This window comes from Chiloscyllium plagiosum, unplaced genomic scaffold, assembly GCF_037043375.1.
Source record: "Chiloscyllium plagiosum isolate Xiang-an unplaced genomic scaffold, Cpla_swu_hap1 HiC_scaffold_4, whole genome shotgun sequence".
In the NCBI taxonomy this organism is placed as follows: domain Eukaryota; kingdom Metazoa; phylum Chordata; class Chondrichthyes; order Orectolobiformes; family Hemiscylliidae; genus Chiloscyllium; species Chiloscyllium plagiosum.
Window position 1 is genome coordinate 36,309,762 of NW_028270142.1, and position 17,908 is coordinate 36,327,669.

Consider the following 17,908-nt stretch of genomic DNA (forward strand, 5'->3'; position numbering starts at 1 on the left):
TTAATCATGATGAGCATTCCTGATGAAAGGCTAATGCCCAAAACGTCGACTCTCCTGCTCCTCAGATGCTGCCTGACCTCAGCCGCACTTTTTGACAGTTGGATGAGGCCCTTAAGTTTGCATCAATTGCCCACTAGAAGGCTTCATTTGAAGTTGGAGTGAGACTGGACTTCTCCCATGCTGTATCATTTTATGTTTCTAGATGGATTTTGGATAGTGGCTGTGTGCTAGAGCCAGCCTCGTTGTCCCCCAGGAACAATTTGCAGGCAGTCAGAGGTGGCCGAATGCGAATCCGGGCAGTGTAAGATTCTTGCCTCAGTTTTCTTGCAATTTGTCCAAGTTGTAATAAAAGCAATTAGGCCTTTGAGGACCACTCCAAACTCACTTCCAGTTCTCCATCTATGCCAATCCATGCCTCACCCTCCCTTCATGGCTATCATATACAACGTACCAAATTATCCCCGTCTACCCATGACCACAGCTGTTCTTAGCCAACCCACGGCCCAACCAAGCATCCTCTTGGCCCCTTATAACCATATACAACATCATGCCAACTCATAACCCCTAAACCCCTTTGTCCTTACACCCTCGGTGATATGCATCAAGACAAACCTCAGGAACCATACTTAAGTGAAATTAATTTCTCAGTATCTGTTACAGACTTAAAACAATTTTCATCAATAAAAGTAACCTTTAATGCATAAAAGAGTGACCCTTAAATTTTAAAGTGTCCCTTCATTCTAGACTCACACATAAAATAAATTCTGTTTTATGCTGCCCTTGTCCTTCTAGCTGGCTGAGGTCATGCTTTGGAACATGGAGGAGCTTTGATCAGTTAATGAAGTAGATGGTACGCTGTGCATTTGTGATAGAGAAGCCAAATAATTAACGGGGTGGATGGAGTGCAAATCAAGTTGGCTGGATAGTGTCAAGTTTCTTAAATGTTGCTGGAGCTGCACTCATCTAGGCAAGTTGGAAGTATTGCCTCACACTTCAGAGTTGGGTCTTGTGGAGAAGTGAATTGCTCGCATGGATTTCTTGCCTCTGATCTATTATTGCCATGATTTTTATATGGCTGATTATCTTCAATTCCTATCTTTGGTAATTCCTAGAATGTTGAAAGTACTGTAGTGCTACGATTCAGCAATGGTAATGCCATTGAATGTCATGGGAAATGATTAAGTTCTGTCTTGGAGATGGTCATTTGCCTGGCACTCATGTGGCATGCATTTTACTTGCCCCTTATCAGCCAAAGCTTGGATATTGTCTAGCTTTTAATGCATATGGACACAGGATGCTTCAGAATATGAGAAGTCATGGATGATTTTGAGCAATGTACAGTCATCAGGAAACATTCCAACTTCTGACCTTATGATGAAGCTCTTAAGTTGAACCAGCCTGGGCTAAGATTTTAACCTCCATGTCTGCCACAATAACATTACCTGTTCCTTCCTCCTTTTCCACCTCATTTTACCTTCTACTGAAACTTTCATCTTGACACTTCTAGTCCCGAATGTCTCAAATTTCAAATTCCCATCATAGTGTTCAATTCCAACATGGCTTTGCCCTTTATTACTTCTGTAAGCACCTCAAGCCCTGATAGTCCTCTAAAAGCAGTGGTCCATCAACTCAATCCATTTTCCAGATCCTCAATGCCTATTTTCAACATTGTCTAATCTCCTGCTTTGCTCAGACTGATTCTTATGCAAACTTAAAGTCACCCCTGCTGATGACTCCTGAAAAGGTGAACTCCATAAGAAGAAATCATAAGATTTTAAACAAATGGATTAGTTTAGTTTAAAGTTATATACTACTGTTGACTCCAGTCATTTGACCTTCTTTGATTACTGGTTTGGAATCCCTCTCAGCAGTTTGCTTCTTCCTGTTTCCTTCTGTTTGGTGTTATGTGAAGTCATATTTCAGGAGGACTGCAGAGCTGATGCCTGAAATGCACATTTCATATTTTAGCATTTTATAATTCTCTCAATCCCTCCTCAACGCTAATTTAATTAAGAGGTGGGTTTGATGTAAGAAATTTAGTTTGCGTCAGAAGCTGTCGGTTATATAATCCCTGTCTAGTATTTTTTGCTGAACTAACAAAGTTTGTCAGCAGCGATACTCCTGAGTTCCAACATCTTTGATGTTTTATATGCATCCAAATCAACACATGTGCTGGATCAGCATCCTGGCTTAAATGGCTTAGCTGCTGTTGTTCCAGCTATTAACACTTGTAAAACATGGTACAGGTGTTGTACTCACAGGAGGGTGCATTCTCCTCTCCAGTAACTGTTGATAAACATTGGGTTTAAGCAAAGTTACCTCTCCATTGTTGTGCTCACTGTAATTTTTTTTCCCCTGGGCCTGTACATTATATGGGCAGCAGGGATCTAGCAAGTTTCTGGGTGCATTCCCCTGCAAATCCATTTATCAGCCTACTCTCATATTTTGTTCTCTATTACAAATTTGAAATTTTCAACATTGAAATAAAACCCTACCTGACCATCAGACGTACACAAACTAGTGACTACAAACACTAGTGAAGTGGAGACTACAAAGCAGGGAGGCGGGTACAGAAACTAGTTAAATGCCAAACCAGGGGCAAGAATTGAAGCTGAGAGGTTGTGGCATATCTCCGATGGGGAACCCATCCACTATCTACCTTTTTCTATTTTTTCTCTGTTCATCTGCTTTAATTTTGTAATGAACAATGCCCTTTAAGATCTGATGTTGTACTTTTGATCAGCTTTCTATTTTTTGGGGGGGCTAAATCACTTTTTTGTTTTCTCAGCAGCACCTGTGTCATCTGTGGCTCAGCTGGTAGCACCCTTGCTTGTGAGACAGAAGCTTGTGTGTTCAAATCCCACCTTAACATTCCAATGCAGCTCCAAGGGTGTGTTGCACTATTGAAGCTGTCTTTCATTGAGTGAAACCAGGACTCTGCTTGTCCTGTCAAGTCCATATACATGATTGCATGGTCCTACCTCAAAAATGAGCAAAGGGTTATCCCTGACCAACGTTTATTCCTCAATCAACATGGCAAAAAAAAATATCAGATTATCTAGTCATCATTGGATTTCTTTTGATGAGACCTCACACTGTACAAATTGGTTGCTATGTTCCACTTACCAATGTTGACTTCACTTCAAATCTCATTGGCCGGAAAATGCTTTCAGATGTTGTTGGACATGAAAGGCATTATATCAATACAAGCCTTTCTCTTCCACTTGTAATATTGCAGCTGGTCAGTTTAAAACATGCTGTTTTGCCTCCATCTCTGTTTAGAAGTCTAACTAGACAGAGGGATTCTGCTGTGTCAGAAGTGGTTGCTGTGAGGCACATTATATCATAGTCCATGTCTGGAATTTTATCAAGTCTGGGAGTTGGAAGGCTAGGAAATTTTGAGCTGCAAGTGAGGAAACTGGAGCTTTGCGCTTACCTGCAATACTTCAACCAACATGCCAATTTTGCAGCAGTGGTACGTTTTCAGTTTACTGCCTGCCTGGAGCCCCATTGAGGAAATTAAGTGGCTAATTAAAGGTCACTTGCTGTCTCTTAGTTATTTTATGGACTCCTTTTAGTGCACCACATTCCACACATCCCTTTAAAGGACACCCACTCATCTTCTAGGCAAAATTGGTTACCCCTGCAGTTGGAGCACCAGTTGCATCTAAAGTCAAGTCCCAACCTCATTGTCGAGGGTTGCCTGTCTGTGAATGCTTCCAATCTTACTTAATCTTCTTCAGCCATTACACCTGTCTTCAGCATCAATGGCCATAGCTCCCTAGTGAAGTACTGAGCTGATTGATGAGTGTCATTTAATTTGTCACTACTTGGAATAGTCTCCTGGTATTCCACTATTTGAAGTTGGATTGCTTCCTGCTTTCAACCCCAGCACAAGATTTTAGCCGTCCTGAATAGATGAAATTCAACTCAATAAATGTAATAACCTTTTGCTTTTACTAATCACCCGACACAATCACCAGGTCCTTTTGAAACTGCAGTGGTATGGGCTTCTGGTATGACTTGTAGATCACGTGATGTCCACATCGTGTGGCTGATTCTTCATAATCTTTGGAGTTGTCCAGCAAGCTGCTGATAATAAAAGCAATCAGGTGGTCATGCATGAGCAGCATCTCAAGGCAAATAATAAGGGGCAATAACTGTAATCTTGCCAATGCACCCCCAGAAGATACTTTTAAAAAGTATTTTCTGAAGTGCAGTCACTATTAGCATGTCAGAAAAAATGGCAGCCCCTGCACATAGGAAGAGCACATTGTAATGCCTAAACTGACCAAATAAATCTAATTATGTTGATTGGTTGTTAATTTTTGCCTGGGCCACCAGGAAAACTCTTCTTCCTTTGTTGACTTCCCCAGAGTAGTGTCCTGGGCCCAACCTAACTTCAGCTGCCTCATCAATGACCTTCCCTCCATTATCAGGGCAGAAGTGGTGATGTGCAATCATCAGCAAATAATGATCAGCACTGTTTGTGACTGCTCAGACACTGAAGCAATTCGTGGTCAAATGCAGCAAGATTCAGACGGTATCCAGGCTTGGACTGAGATTTAGCAAGTAACATGTGTCGTACAAGTGCTTAGCAATGTCCATCTTTGAAAGGAGAGAATCTAACCATCGCCATTTGACACGCAATGGTATTCCGTCACTGAATTCTCCCACCATCAACATTTGGGGGTTACCATTGAACAGAAATAGAACTACACGAGCTATATAAATACTGTGGCTATAAAAGCAGTTCAAAGGCTAAGAGTGTTGTAACGAGTAACTCAATTCCTGACTCCCAAAACTTGTTCACCATCTACAAGGCGCAAGTCACGGGTCTGCTGGAATACTGTCCATTTGCCTGGATGAGTGCAGCTCTACCAGCACTCAAGATTGACAATGTCCAGGATGGACCAGCATTGGATTAAGACCAATAGTGAGTCTTATAGCAGATACCAAAGACTCAAAACAGCACGACCCTGGAAGAGTATGGAATATGCAAGATGGAATATAGAAATGAAACTAAGTGAACTAAAAGAGGATGGGTGAAGATACTGGCAGGTAAAATAAAGACAAATTCTTGGTTGTTTTTAGAGGTATATTAAGAGTAAAAACATAATGGAGGAAAGAGTAGGGCCCATTAAGGATCAAGAGATTTGTGCATGGAGCCAGAAGAGTTAAGACATTGTGTCTGTGTTTGCTAGTGAGAAGGATGGTGTAGAAATCAGGGAGAAGGTCTGTGATACAATCGTAAAATTAGTATAGACAGGGAGGAAGTTCTAAATAGGGGTCTCATGGTCTTAAAAGTAGATGATCTCCAGGGCTGGATGAAATAAAGCCTTGGTTGTTGTGAGATAAGGAAGGAAGAGTACCGAGGAAAACCTAACAAACAGTGAAATTCACAACTGATCTCGCAGGAACCTGTTTGAGAGAGGTCACAGCACAGAAACAGAGAAGTAAATAGTTTTAAGCAGAGCTTTGCTGTAAATCTACAATAGTGAGAATAAAAGTGTACAAGAAATTTTCTGAGTCAGTTTGTGGATGTATCTACTACAGAAGATGCAAAGTTTGACCTACTCTTGGGAAATAAGGCAGGGCAGATGACTGAGGTGTCAGTGGGGGAGTACTTTGGTGCCAGCGACCATAATTCTATTAGTTTTTAAATAGTAATGGAAAAAGATAGACCAGGTCTAACAGTTGAAGTTCTAAATTGGAGGAAGGCTAATTTTGATGGTATTAGGCAAGAACTTTCAAAAGCAGATGTTTGCAGATAAAGGGATGGCTGGAAAATAGGAAGCCTTCAGAAATGAGATAACGAGAGTCTAGAGACAGTATATTCCTGTTTGGGTGAAAGGAAAGGCTGGTAGGTGTAGGGAATGCTGTAGGGGATGACTGAAGAAATTGAGGGTTTGGTTAAGAAAAATGAGGACGCATATGTCAAGTATAGACAGAAGAGTATAAAGGCAGTAGGAGTATATTTAACAGGGAAATCAGGAGGGCAAAAAGGGTACATGATATAGCTTTGGCAAATAGGGTTAAGGAGAATCCAAAGGGTTTTTACAAATACATTAAGGACAAATGGGTAATTAGGGAGCAAATAAGGCCCCTCAAAGGTTAACAAGGCAGCTTTTGTGTGGAGCTGCAGGAGATGGGAGAGATACTAAACAAGTATTTTGCATCAGTATTTACTGTGGAGAAGGACATAGAAGATAAAAAAAAACGTGGGGAACTAGATGGTGACATCTTGAAAAATCTCCATGTTACAGAGGAGGAAGTGCTGGATATCTTGAAACTCATAAAGGTGGATAGATTCCCAGGACCTGATCAGGTGCACCCTGGAACTCTGTGGGAAGTTAGGGAAGTGATTGCTATGCCCCTTGGAGGTTGTCTAACCTGGTACCATTACTTCAAAAAGGTGGTAAGGATAAGGTAGAGAACTATAGACCAGTGAGCCTGACGTCGGTGATGGACAAGTTGTCAGAGGAAATCCTGAGGGACAGGATTTACATGTATTTGGAAAAGCAAGGAATGATTAGGGCAAGTCAACATGGCTTTGTGTGTGGGAAATCATGTCTCACAAAGTTGTTTGAGTTTTTTGTAAAAGTAACAAAGAGGTTGATAAGGGCAGAGCGGTAGATCTGATCTATATGGACTTCAGTATGACGTTTGACAAGGTTCCCCATGGGAGGCTGATTAGCAAGGTTAGGTCTCATGGAATACAGGGAGAACTATCCATTTGGAAACAGAACTCGCTCAAAGGTAGAAGACAGAAGGTGGTGGTGGAGGGTTGTTTTTCAGACTGGAGGCCTGTGACCAGTGGAGTGCCACAAGGATTGGTACTGGATCCACTACTTTTCATCATTTATATAAATGATTTGGATGTGAGCATAAGAGGTATAGTTAGTAAGCTTGCAGTTGACACCAAAATTGGAGGTGTAGTGGATAGCGAAGAAGGTTACCTCAGATTACAATAGGATCTTGATCAGATGGGCCAATGGGCTGAGGAGTGGCAGATGGAGTTTAATTTAGATAAATGCAAGGTGCTTCATTTTGGAAAAACAAATCAGAGCACAACTAAAACACTTAATGATAAGGTCCTAGGGAGTGTTGTTGAACAAAGTGACCTTGGAGTGCAGGTTCATAGTTCCTTGAAAGGGGAGTCGCAGGTAGATAGGATAGTAAGGAAGGTGTTTGGTATACTTTCCTTTATCAGTCAGAGCATTGAGTATGGGAGTTGGGAGGTCATGTTGTGGCTGTACAGGACATTGGTTAGGACGCTAACCTCACGGTTGGAATATTGCGTGCAATTCTCGTTTCCTTCCTATTGGAAGGATGTTGTGAAACTTAAAAATGTTCAGAAAAGATTTACAAGGATTTTGTCAGGATTGGAAGATTTGAGCTATGGTGAGAGGCTGAATAGGCTGGGGCTGTTTTTTTTCTGGAGCATTGAAGGCTGAGGGCTGACTTTATAGAGGTTTATAAAACCATGAGGGGCATGGATAGGATAAATAGACAAAGTTTTTCCCCTTCGGTGGGGGAGCCCAGAACTAGAAAGCAGAGGTTTGGGTTAGAGGAGAAAAATATAAAAGGGATTTAAGGGACAACATTTGCACACAGAGGATGGTGTGTGTATGGAATGAGCTGCCAGAGGAAGTGGTGGAAGCTGGTACAATTGCAACATTTAAAAGGCATCTGGATGGGTATATGAATAGGAAGGGTTTAGAGGGATATGGGCCAACTGCTGTCAAATGGGACTAAATTAGGTCAGGATATCTGGTTGGCATGGACGAGTTGGACCAAAGGGTCTGTTTCCATGCTGTACATCTCTGTGACTCTATGAGACAGCAGGGGCATTCACAAAACATTTCAATTCCTCACTGGCCACAGGAGAGGTACCAGAGAACTGGAGGATAGCTGACGTGGTACCGTTATTTAAGAGGGGAGCAAGGGAAAAAGCAGGAAACTATGGGCCCGTCAGTCTTACCTCAGTTATTCAAAGCAATTCTGAGGGACAGAATTTGGAGGAACAAGGATTACTCAAAAAAGAGTCAAAGTGGTTTTGTTAAGGGGAAGTTATGTTTGATCAACTTGATTTGAATTTTTCAAGAAATAATCAGGTGTGCATAAAAGCCACATGCTGGAAAAAGGGATCAGAGTAGCTAGGTGGTTGTTTTTGATGGATGCGGATGTGATGGGCCAAAGCGTATTTTTCTGTACTGTAGATCCCTCTGACTGTAACCCACTGGTTTGGCACAACATCCACAAACATCCACTCCCTCCACCAGAAATGGTTGCAGCAGTATGTATTAGCGACAAAATGCATTGCGCAGAAATTCACCAAAACTCTTCAGACAACACTTTCCAAACTTAGGACCACTTCTATCTGGAAGGAGAAAGACAGCAGATACATGGGCGCATACCACCTGCAATTTCTCCTCCAGGTCATTCACCATCCTGATTTGGAAATATATCACTGTGCATTCAGTGTTGCTGGGTCAAAATCCTGGAGTTCCCTCCCTATTGGCAAATAAACTGTAGTGGTTAAGTAAGGCAGCTCACCACCACCTTCTCTGGGGACAGGGCTGAAGCAATGCCCACGTCCTCGGAATTAACATAACAAAAATGTGCCTTGTTGTATTTTACATCTTCCTGAGATAGAATAAAAAAAACTCATTTAAGTTCTTGTATGAAAAATGTCACCTGTCAACATAGATTATATGCTCATATCTTTCGATAAACCTAGAACTCCGTGGTTTAGAAGCAGAGTACTGTCACTGAACTCAGATAGATATGAAATTTAAATGACTTACTATCAGGTGTTTTCCAAAAGATCCTTGCATTGCTTTAGTGAACACAAATTGTTGATGTTTAATAATACGAGGGATTCAATCCATGTTTCTTAAGGCAACACATCATTTTAAAATTCTCATCCTTATGCTTTATTTTCTTTATGATCTCATACACCTTCTATTATCTTTGATCCCTGTCACCCACCACATCTCTATCCTCCTGCAATTACAATGTTCTGCAAGCTCCCAATATTCTTTGATGCAGTATAAATAGTTGTGCTTTTAGATGCTAAAGCCGTAAGTTTTAGAATTCCTTTTCAGTTCTCTAGTTTTATTTCCTTTAAGTTACTGCTTCTAATATATCTCTTAGATCTACCTTTTGGTCGTCTTCCTTCTATCTCTATATCATTCAGTGTCCAATCTTCTATGATAATGCTCAGTAAAACGCCTTGCGACATTGGTACTACTTTCAAGGTGCTATATAAATGCATGTTGCTGTTATAAGTTCATCATAGTTGGAGCCGCTGGAGTGAATGGGCTTGGAGGGGGGTTTTAGTAGTGGGGGGTAGAAATGGGAAAGTGCGAAGGTGAACCTGACCCTGCGATTCTGATCACAAATACAAGTGTGTTGAGTTAAAAAATTTATGTTCAAATGAGATTACAATCTGTGTCACGCTTGCTGGTCATAAATGCGACTCCTAACAAATCCACAATGTTGAAAGCTCTGAAATAAGTAAGAAGTGACCTTTGCATGTGCAAGAAGCCTGCTCAAATCCTGTGTAAAAATTAGAAGTCAGAGGTTAACTGTTACCAGCACACATCCACTGACAGAGCAAGAAGCACTCCAAATGAAAAATTGAAGTATGTTTTTAAACAGCTGTAAATAAATGCAACCAATTGTACACATATTTATTTCTCAGATGGTGGTAAATGTTGTTATGTTGCTCAAGTGAATTAATATCCCTCTATTTTGAAAATTGATTCCGTAGACCTATATGTTTCTAAGCTAACTTAAGGTTTTGAGGAGTGAGTGGAGAATTTGAGCTTTATTAGAGAAGAGTGAGAGAGGAGTTGTATTCAGAATGTTCAGAACTTGACACTTAAACACACAATCTTTAATTAATTTTAAGATTGTTACAAAAGAATGATATGAGTATCTTAAAGGAATTTATTTGTTGTAAGTTGAAAATTCTCTATTGAACAACTCTTGCATTTTTGTGACTCCAGTCCTGCATCAATAGTTAACTCTAAATTGCCTTGTGAAATGAGCAAATCAGCAATTCAGTTAAGGAAATCAGGAAACAAATATCAGATGTGCCAGTGATGTGATCAATTCTACAATGAATATATTTTGAAACATGGTTTTGTGATCAGAAACAGGAGGGAAAGCAAAATCCATAATGCCAGCGCATACAAGCAGAAAACAGGAGTAAAATGCGTAAAGGGTAAAGCCTGTTGAATAGCACTGGACAAAGGTAGTGTCATATTAGATAAGGACAAATAAGGAATATAAAGCCAGATTTGAATGCGTGTTATGTCAACATACTAAGTGTAGTGAATAAGGCTACTGAGCTACAAATAGCTGTCTGTCAGTATGATGTAATGATAATGATCCAGTAGTATTATGATCCTGGACTTTTATACTGAGGGGTGGTTGCTTTGATACATGACTGAAAATTTGGGGTCGAGCTGATTTCACTTAGCCAGGCCATCCTGTAATGGTTTGAATGACTGTTTGAGTTGTTCATTGAGTCAGGGTTAGGTGTCTGACCCCATCTGGGAGTGGGTTCTGTCTCTGCAAGCCAATCACAGGGCTCTCTGGTACAAGTAATGCTGCCGGCAATCAGTGGTCACTGTTGGGTCTAGAGACAATACCCAGCAGCCCAGAAGTTTTCATTCAGAGACTTATGCAAGGCTGTAGTTAAATATTGCTGGAAGTACTCAGTGAATCATCTGTAGAGAACGAGATGTTTCAGGTTGTGATCTTTCATGGGAACGAGTATTTCACTGGGGCCAGGCTGGTAGGCATGATGAGGTTGGTGGGGAAGAGCACCCTGGTATGGGAGTATGGTAGGGTGGGGTCTCATTGTTGGGTATAAGATGACCAGCTTTCAACGTGAGATATAAACACATAGCACCAGGGGACTAGATTTAGTTCTACCCGTGGGGCGACTGACCATATGGAGTTTGCATATTCTCCCTTTATCTGCGTAGCTTGCCTGTGCGTGCTCTCCTGGTTTCCTTTCTGTGCAAAGATGTGCAGGTTAGGTGGATCAGCCATGATAAATGCGGGGTTACAGGGACAGGATGGGGGGTGGGGACCGGAGGAAGGCTGTTTGGAATGTCGGTGCAGTCTCAATGGGCCAAATGACTTCTTTCCACGCTTTAGGGATTCTCTGAGTCTATGCTATTGGCAAGATAGTAGCAGGGCCAACAACCACAATGGTATCCAATTGTATTCCTGCCCCTGCCAGCCTGCTCCCAGGAGGAAGGAATGTAAAGTACAACCTTTCAGTTTTTGAAAGAGCTGTAAAATGGGACAAAATGTCTTGGTATTTTTCAGTGCTGGTCTTCTCTGCTGTAGCTGTTTTGTTCTATAACTTGCCATCAAACTGTGCCAATGTGGAAATGTTTCTCTAGCCTTGCAGGTGATGTCTTTGGTGTTTTGCATTTTCATTAAGGTTCAAGTTTGACAAACTCTGTTCAGCCACACACGTAGAGCTGGGGTTTTAGATATAGTCCAAACCTTGAGAGTGAGGTTATTTGCATGATTCAGTGAGCTATTGAAGCATCCAAAGCACCTGCCCTAATCCAGACGAGGAAACTGACGTGATCCACAGCTCCTCCACCTGTGTACTCTTCCCCTCAGCTCCTACTTGTGTACCTGCAACACATGGACTGCAGTGGCTCAAACTGTTAGTGAACTACCACCTTGTAAAGGGTGGTTATGGATGGGCGACACCTGCTGGTCTTGTCAATGATGGCAACATCCCACGAAGGAGTACCGCTTCAACCGTTTCCAGGAACAATTTAACTTTTAATTTTTGTCTGCAAAGGAATTATGTTGGCTTCATGCTGATTACTCAATCCCCTTCCTTGGACAGGTTACTTTTGTCTAGATCCACCCTTGATGCCTTAAGGAAGGCCTGTAGGGAACTCAAAACTAGCTCTCAGTGGGCAGCTTATGTATTTCAATTAGAATCTGTAGCCTCAGTAACTCTCCCTGGCATGGCTCTGAACACAACTCTGCTGGTGGGGCAGATTGTTCCATGTTCCCACTTATTGAAAGGTAATTGAGTTGAATCCACTGTAATCAGGGTTCATCTTAAATTCAACCTGTCCCCCGCTCCCAAGGAAAATCAGTCATGTGCTCTTCCTATTCTTGAAACTTTGACAATAAATATTCAGTTACAGGTATGATAGTTTACAAGTAATGTAGCTGAACCTTTAATACCCCAATAAATTCTTTTACAAGAGAGTTTATTGTCAATAGGTTGGAATGGAAAATATTGAAAGGAGACAAAAGCCTTGTATTTACATAGCACCTTTCATGATCATGAGACAGCCAATGGAAAACATTTGGAGCATAGTCACTGTTCTGAGAAACACAGTAACTAATTTGATTTGGACCAGATAATTTATTCTTTTTATGGTATAGACTGGGGATAAATTCTGGCCAAGACACTGAGGATAACTCCCTGTTCCTCTTTCAAATGGGATCAAGAGAATTCCTACATCCACCCTTGGTTTAATAGCTCACATAAATGTCAACATCTCTAACAATGCAGCACTCAGTCATTACTACTTTGATTTGTGGTCTCGGGTCCTGCAGTGAGATTTGCACCCACTACCTAATGCCTCAGCAGCAACCTTTCATCAACTGTGTTGTGGTTTAAACCCACAGGATGAATAATTTGAATCACTGAGAAAATCTGAAAGTGCATGTTGCTTTGATGATTGACAGTTTTGAAAGCTGGCATATGGATGTCAGATGAGGCATACTCCACTTACTGGCGCGTTGTCAAATTGAGGTGTATTGAGAATTTATGAACACCATTTGTGATGCCATCTTAATGTCTGGTCAGTTGGTAACTCTGAATCCTGGCATGTAACCCAGCTTCCGTTTCTCTCTAGGTGGTGTTTGAAGCCTTACACAACCTGGAGCCTCGTGGTTATGTTGTGGGATGGATCATCGCCATCAGCCTTTTTGTGGGAATCCTCATTTTCCTGTTACTCGCAGTCTTGCTTTGGAAGGTAACTGGCCCTGTAGTTTCTCAGACTATCTTAGATTTTTCAGTGGAAGCAGAACTTTGCCTTTTCTTTTTCTTTCCAGTGTGGACACACTAAATTTGATGGACTATCTGTTCATTTAAATGCTTCCTACAACTTCAACACATGGATTGGTTCGACAACGTAGAAAGGACCTCTGCAGGTAGACAGAGTTAGGATTTCCAGAGACATTTGTCCTCCGTGCAAATGTTGCTCCAGGCCATTGTCACAAAATTGTGCAATTACTCACTAATTTGAACAGACTTCTAAACTATGGGGTTGCTTCCTGAATCAGAACTACCTGATTTTCTATCCATTCATTTAACCCAGGCTTTCTCAACAGGCAACTGTGTGATGGAATGTAGCCTGTAGGGGCTGTGCATGAGGTCCATCAGGCCATGATCAAAACACACAGGCAAGTTAGTTTGAAATTTGCTGGAGAGCTATCTGTCCAATCACAGGCCACTTCTCTCCTGCGTTTACTGCTGATAATTTCATTGTAAACCTGTCCTCAGCTAATGAAGGAGAGAAATGACCTTAGTGGACCATTGGATGAGCAACATCCAATGTGAGAGGTGCATGAGTGGAAGTAAGCCTGCAAATCTTCCAGAGTTCACATTGTCCAGGTCAGAGCACTCCACTTGTCTGGCATCCTATCCATCGATATAAATGTACATGCCTTCATCACGGGTGCACAGAGGTAACAGTGTGTACCATCTACATATGCCAAGGTTCCATCAACAGAGCCCTTATCACCAAGCAAGACCACCTGGATGTGGCTTTCAATTTCCAGCATAATCCTTCATTAAGCCAACGTAAAAACATCGATATTCTACTTGTGCTGAACATAATTTGTATTGGCATTGTGTGGAATTCCTTAATCGTTGTGCTAGTTTAGCCAATTTTGGATGAATTAGATCTGAGCAGAAGCTCCAGACCAACATAAAAGTAAAGAATTGCAGATGCTGGAAATCAGAAACACAAACTGGAGAAACTCAACAGGACTGGCAGCATCTGTGGAGTAAGAAACAGAGTGACATGTCTGAGAGTCCGTGTCTTCTCTGAGCCAACATGTTAGCAATAATACAATATTTTCAATTATCGTTAGGACCCTTTTGGGTCATATCCATATAAGGTAAAATGGTTCAATATCCGACATTATTGAAACTTCAACAGCAGAAAACAGCAACAGTGTTGTGTTTATTGGACTGATGATCTCAAATGATTTGATAATTTCATTCTCTTGTTTGTAGTATTTCTAGTTGGTTTTCTGTTCCTCACTTGAGATGAAAACAGTGCTGGCTTGTGTTGTCCTTGCGTTTTCTTGAATAGAAAGTGCCTACCCTTTTGTAGTCAGCATTCACAAATTCATCAGTTTTCCATCTTTGATTACTGCATGCACTTTTAACCTCAAGTGATTTGTGTTGCTGTTCCCATGCCTAAGGAATGTTGTGCCATGCAACACTGAAACTAATACCCTCAGGTGGTTAGTATCAGTATACATCTTAACTGTTTTATAATGCTGTGTTTTTTTAGTCCTGATAATTGTGGCACTGATCCAGGATTGTATTAATGGGAATTTGTCAGCTGTATTAGTTCAATAATATTTCAAAAATTTACTTTTGCAAGTGATAAAACTGCTGGCTAGCAGCCAATGGGAAAATAAATCTCCACTTGCTTATCAGTTAAGATTCTACAGAAAGCAACTGGAGTATTTACATTGTTGAACAAAGGTAAATTTAAATCTGACTTGCAGAAGATTGTTTGTCCAGTGCCTAATGACTCTCAAAGGTGCAGAAAAATGTATTTTAATAATAATCATGCAAGCAGATGTAAATATATACTTATGTATCTAAGCAGCTTACCATTTATTTATTTTCCTGTTCTCCTAGTATACACACTAATCTTCAATTGGAACTTTGTTCACTCAGTTTTGGTAAACAGTAAAAAGTGCAGGCTTGTGAGGAAGATTTGATGCAATCACAGCCATCAACCCATACAATATTAAAACATTTTAAAAGGTTATTTTATATTACAGTGGATAAGAACATTTATTCTTTGTACTAGAATAACTGTTAGGTTCATAGTGAAAACTCTTGTTGTCTTCATAAATGTTTGCCTCAGGATGATTCCTTCAGAAATAAATCAGTTGTTCTCAACTCTATTCAGTTAACTAGCAGGCCATCTGGACTGAAATCTGGCTGAATTAGTTTGCAAAGTTATTCAGACTCTTAAACCAATCAGTAACAGACTCTCACTGACCTAAGTAGTTTTCTTTGTTGGACAGGAGGTGCTCTGAGGAGTTTCAACTGTTTGTTCATGTAAAATCCTTAAACTTAACTAACTGAGGTTCACATACAAATGTGGAGGCTTGACTGATGACTGCAGGAACTTGGAAATTGCAGGGTACAGTGCCTCTAGTTGCCTGCCCATTACAGTGTAGAGAATGATGGGAATTGCATCAAATGGGAGGAATTTTAACAACCCATACTGTTGGCAGGGAGCCTTGACAATTTAATTTGAAAATTTTGGTTCAAAATAATAGTCTTAAAGTTATTGGCAGCCTGTGTTTCTAGTTTGTGCCATTAGGACTAGTAATTTGTACAATAACTGCTCTGTAAGGACAGTCAATGGAGGAAGGTTCTCTTGAAGGCAGAATCTCGTTAAGTGTCTCCCCAGTAGTCAAGGAGCAATGATCAATGCCACAACTGTCTCACTATCTCTTCAGAATGTTGTGCTGGGAGCTATGTTTCATAATTTTATACTCTGATAAGTTCTCTCTGCAGTCCCCATTTTTAAAATTTACCTTTAAATTTACAGTAAAGTATACAATGTAAATTAGATTTGATCTGTATAGAAAGTTGTGGTAGCAGTATTCAGTCGACAAAATAATGGCACAGAAAAACAACCCAATCCTGATTGCTACTTGGCTACCACTGTTTGAACAGTGAGCATATGGATATCAAGCAAAGAGGAACATGGCAATGATGCATTCCTTAGCCAAATGTCTTTCGAACACACTACTAAAACTCTCATGCACAAAGGCCACTCAAAGGTTTCAGTAAAAACAAATGAGCCATCAAGAAATTGATATCTTCTGGAGAAGAGAATGCATATTGGACCATTAAGAATCAGAGTTATTAAGATTGGAGAAGAGCATTTCAATAAAGAATGAATTCCTTGGGAAAAGGAGAGGCTGTGTACTTCCTCTACCATCTCTGTCAATAGTGTGTATATAAAAAAGAATTCCTGCACCTTTAAGTTCTGAAGAGTTTTATCAAAGTCAGAACGTTAACTCTGTTCCTCTCTCCATTAAAAAAAATGCTGCGTTTCTCCAGTATTCTGTGTTTGTTTCAAATTTCCATCATCTGTAGTATTTTGCTTTTATTCAAGGCAGGTATAGCACTATTAGTGAGAGTAGAAATAATAAATATATATTCTGGTAGCTTTGGGGATCGGTTAGCTCAATTGGCTGCATGGCTGATTTGGGATGCAGAGTAACGCCAACATCGTGCGTTGAATTCCCACAATAACTTAAGTTACCATGAATGCCCTACCTTCTCAACTTCTCCCCTTACAAGAGGCATGGTGACCCTCAAGTTAAACCACCACCAGTCATCTCTTTTTAATGAGAGAGCAGCCGTGTGGTCTGGTAGAACTGCAGCAACTTTACCTTGACAAACAATTGCATGGGGTAACACATTTTAGTGAAGTTAAAAATCACACAACATCAGGTAATAGTCCAACAGGCTATTTGGAAGTACTATAGTTGGACTATAATCTGGTGTTGTGTGATTTGTAACTTTGAGGAGAAAGTGAGGTCTGCAGATGCTGGAGATCAGAGATGGAAATGTGTTGCTGGAAAAGCGCAGCAGGTCAGGCAGCATCTAGGGAACAGGAGAATCGACGTTTCGGGCATTAGCCCTTCTTCAGGAATGAGGAAAGTTGGTCCAGCAGGCTAAGATAAAAGATAGGGAGGAGGGACTTGGGGGAGGGGCGTCGGAAATGTGATAGGTGGAAAGAGGTCAAGGTGAGGGTGATAGGTCAGACTGGGGTGGGGGCGGAGAGGTCGGGAAGAAGATTGCAGGTTAGGAAGGCGGTGCTGAATTTGATGGATTTGACTGAGACAGGCTGGGGGGAGGGGAAATGAGGAAACTGGTGAAATCCGAGTTCATCCCTTGTGGTTGGAGGGTTCCTAGCCGGAAGATGAGGCGTTCTTCCTCCAACCGTCGTTTCACTGTGGTCTGACGATGGAGGAGTCCAAAGACCTGCATATCCTTGGTGGAGTGGGAGGGGGAATTGAAATGTTGAGCTACAGGGTGGTTGAGTTGGTTGGTCCGGGTGTCCCAGAGGTGTTCTCTGAAACGCTCCGCAAGTAGGCGGCCCGTCTCCCCAATATAGAGGAGGCCACATCGGGTGCAAAGGATGCAATAGATGATATGTGTGGAGGTACAGGTGAATCTGTGGCGGATATGGAAGTTTCCTTTGGGGCCTTGGAGGGAGGTGAGGGGGGAGGTGTGGGCGCAAGTCTTGCACCTCCTGCAGTTGCAGGGGAAGGTGCCGGGAGTGGAGGTTGGGTTGGTGGGGGGTGTGGATCTGACGAGGGAGTCTTTGATTTGATCATGTATGTAATGAATTGCCAGAGGAAGTGGTGGCGGTGGACACAATCACGGCATTTAAAAGGCAGCTGGATGGGTACATGAAAGGGTTGAGGGAAATATGGGCAAAATGCTGCAAATGGGACTAGCTTATTTAGGATATCTGATTGGCATGGATGAGATAGACTGAAGGGTCTGTTTCCAAGGACAATAGGAAGCTAGGTAAAGATTGAGAATTAGCACTGTCAATCA

At 41.3% G+C, this 17,908-nt stretch overlaps 1 protein-coding gene across 1 annotated transcript in view; it reads left to right on the forward strand.

Moving 5' to 3' along the window:
• The window catches only part of itga9 (integrin, alpha 9), a 389,627-nt gene that overhangs the window by 351,514 nt on the left and 20,205 nt on the right, over positions 1-17,908 (forward strand). The window contains exon 27 of the mRNA XM_043688825.2: positions 12,924-13,043. Coding sequence (XP_043544760.2) covers positions 12,924-13,043 — 120 coding nt within the window. The remainder of the gene's footprint in view (positions 1-12,923; positions 13,044-17,908) is intronic.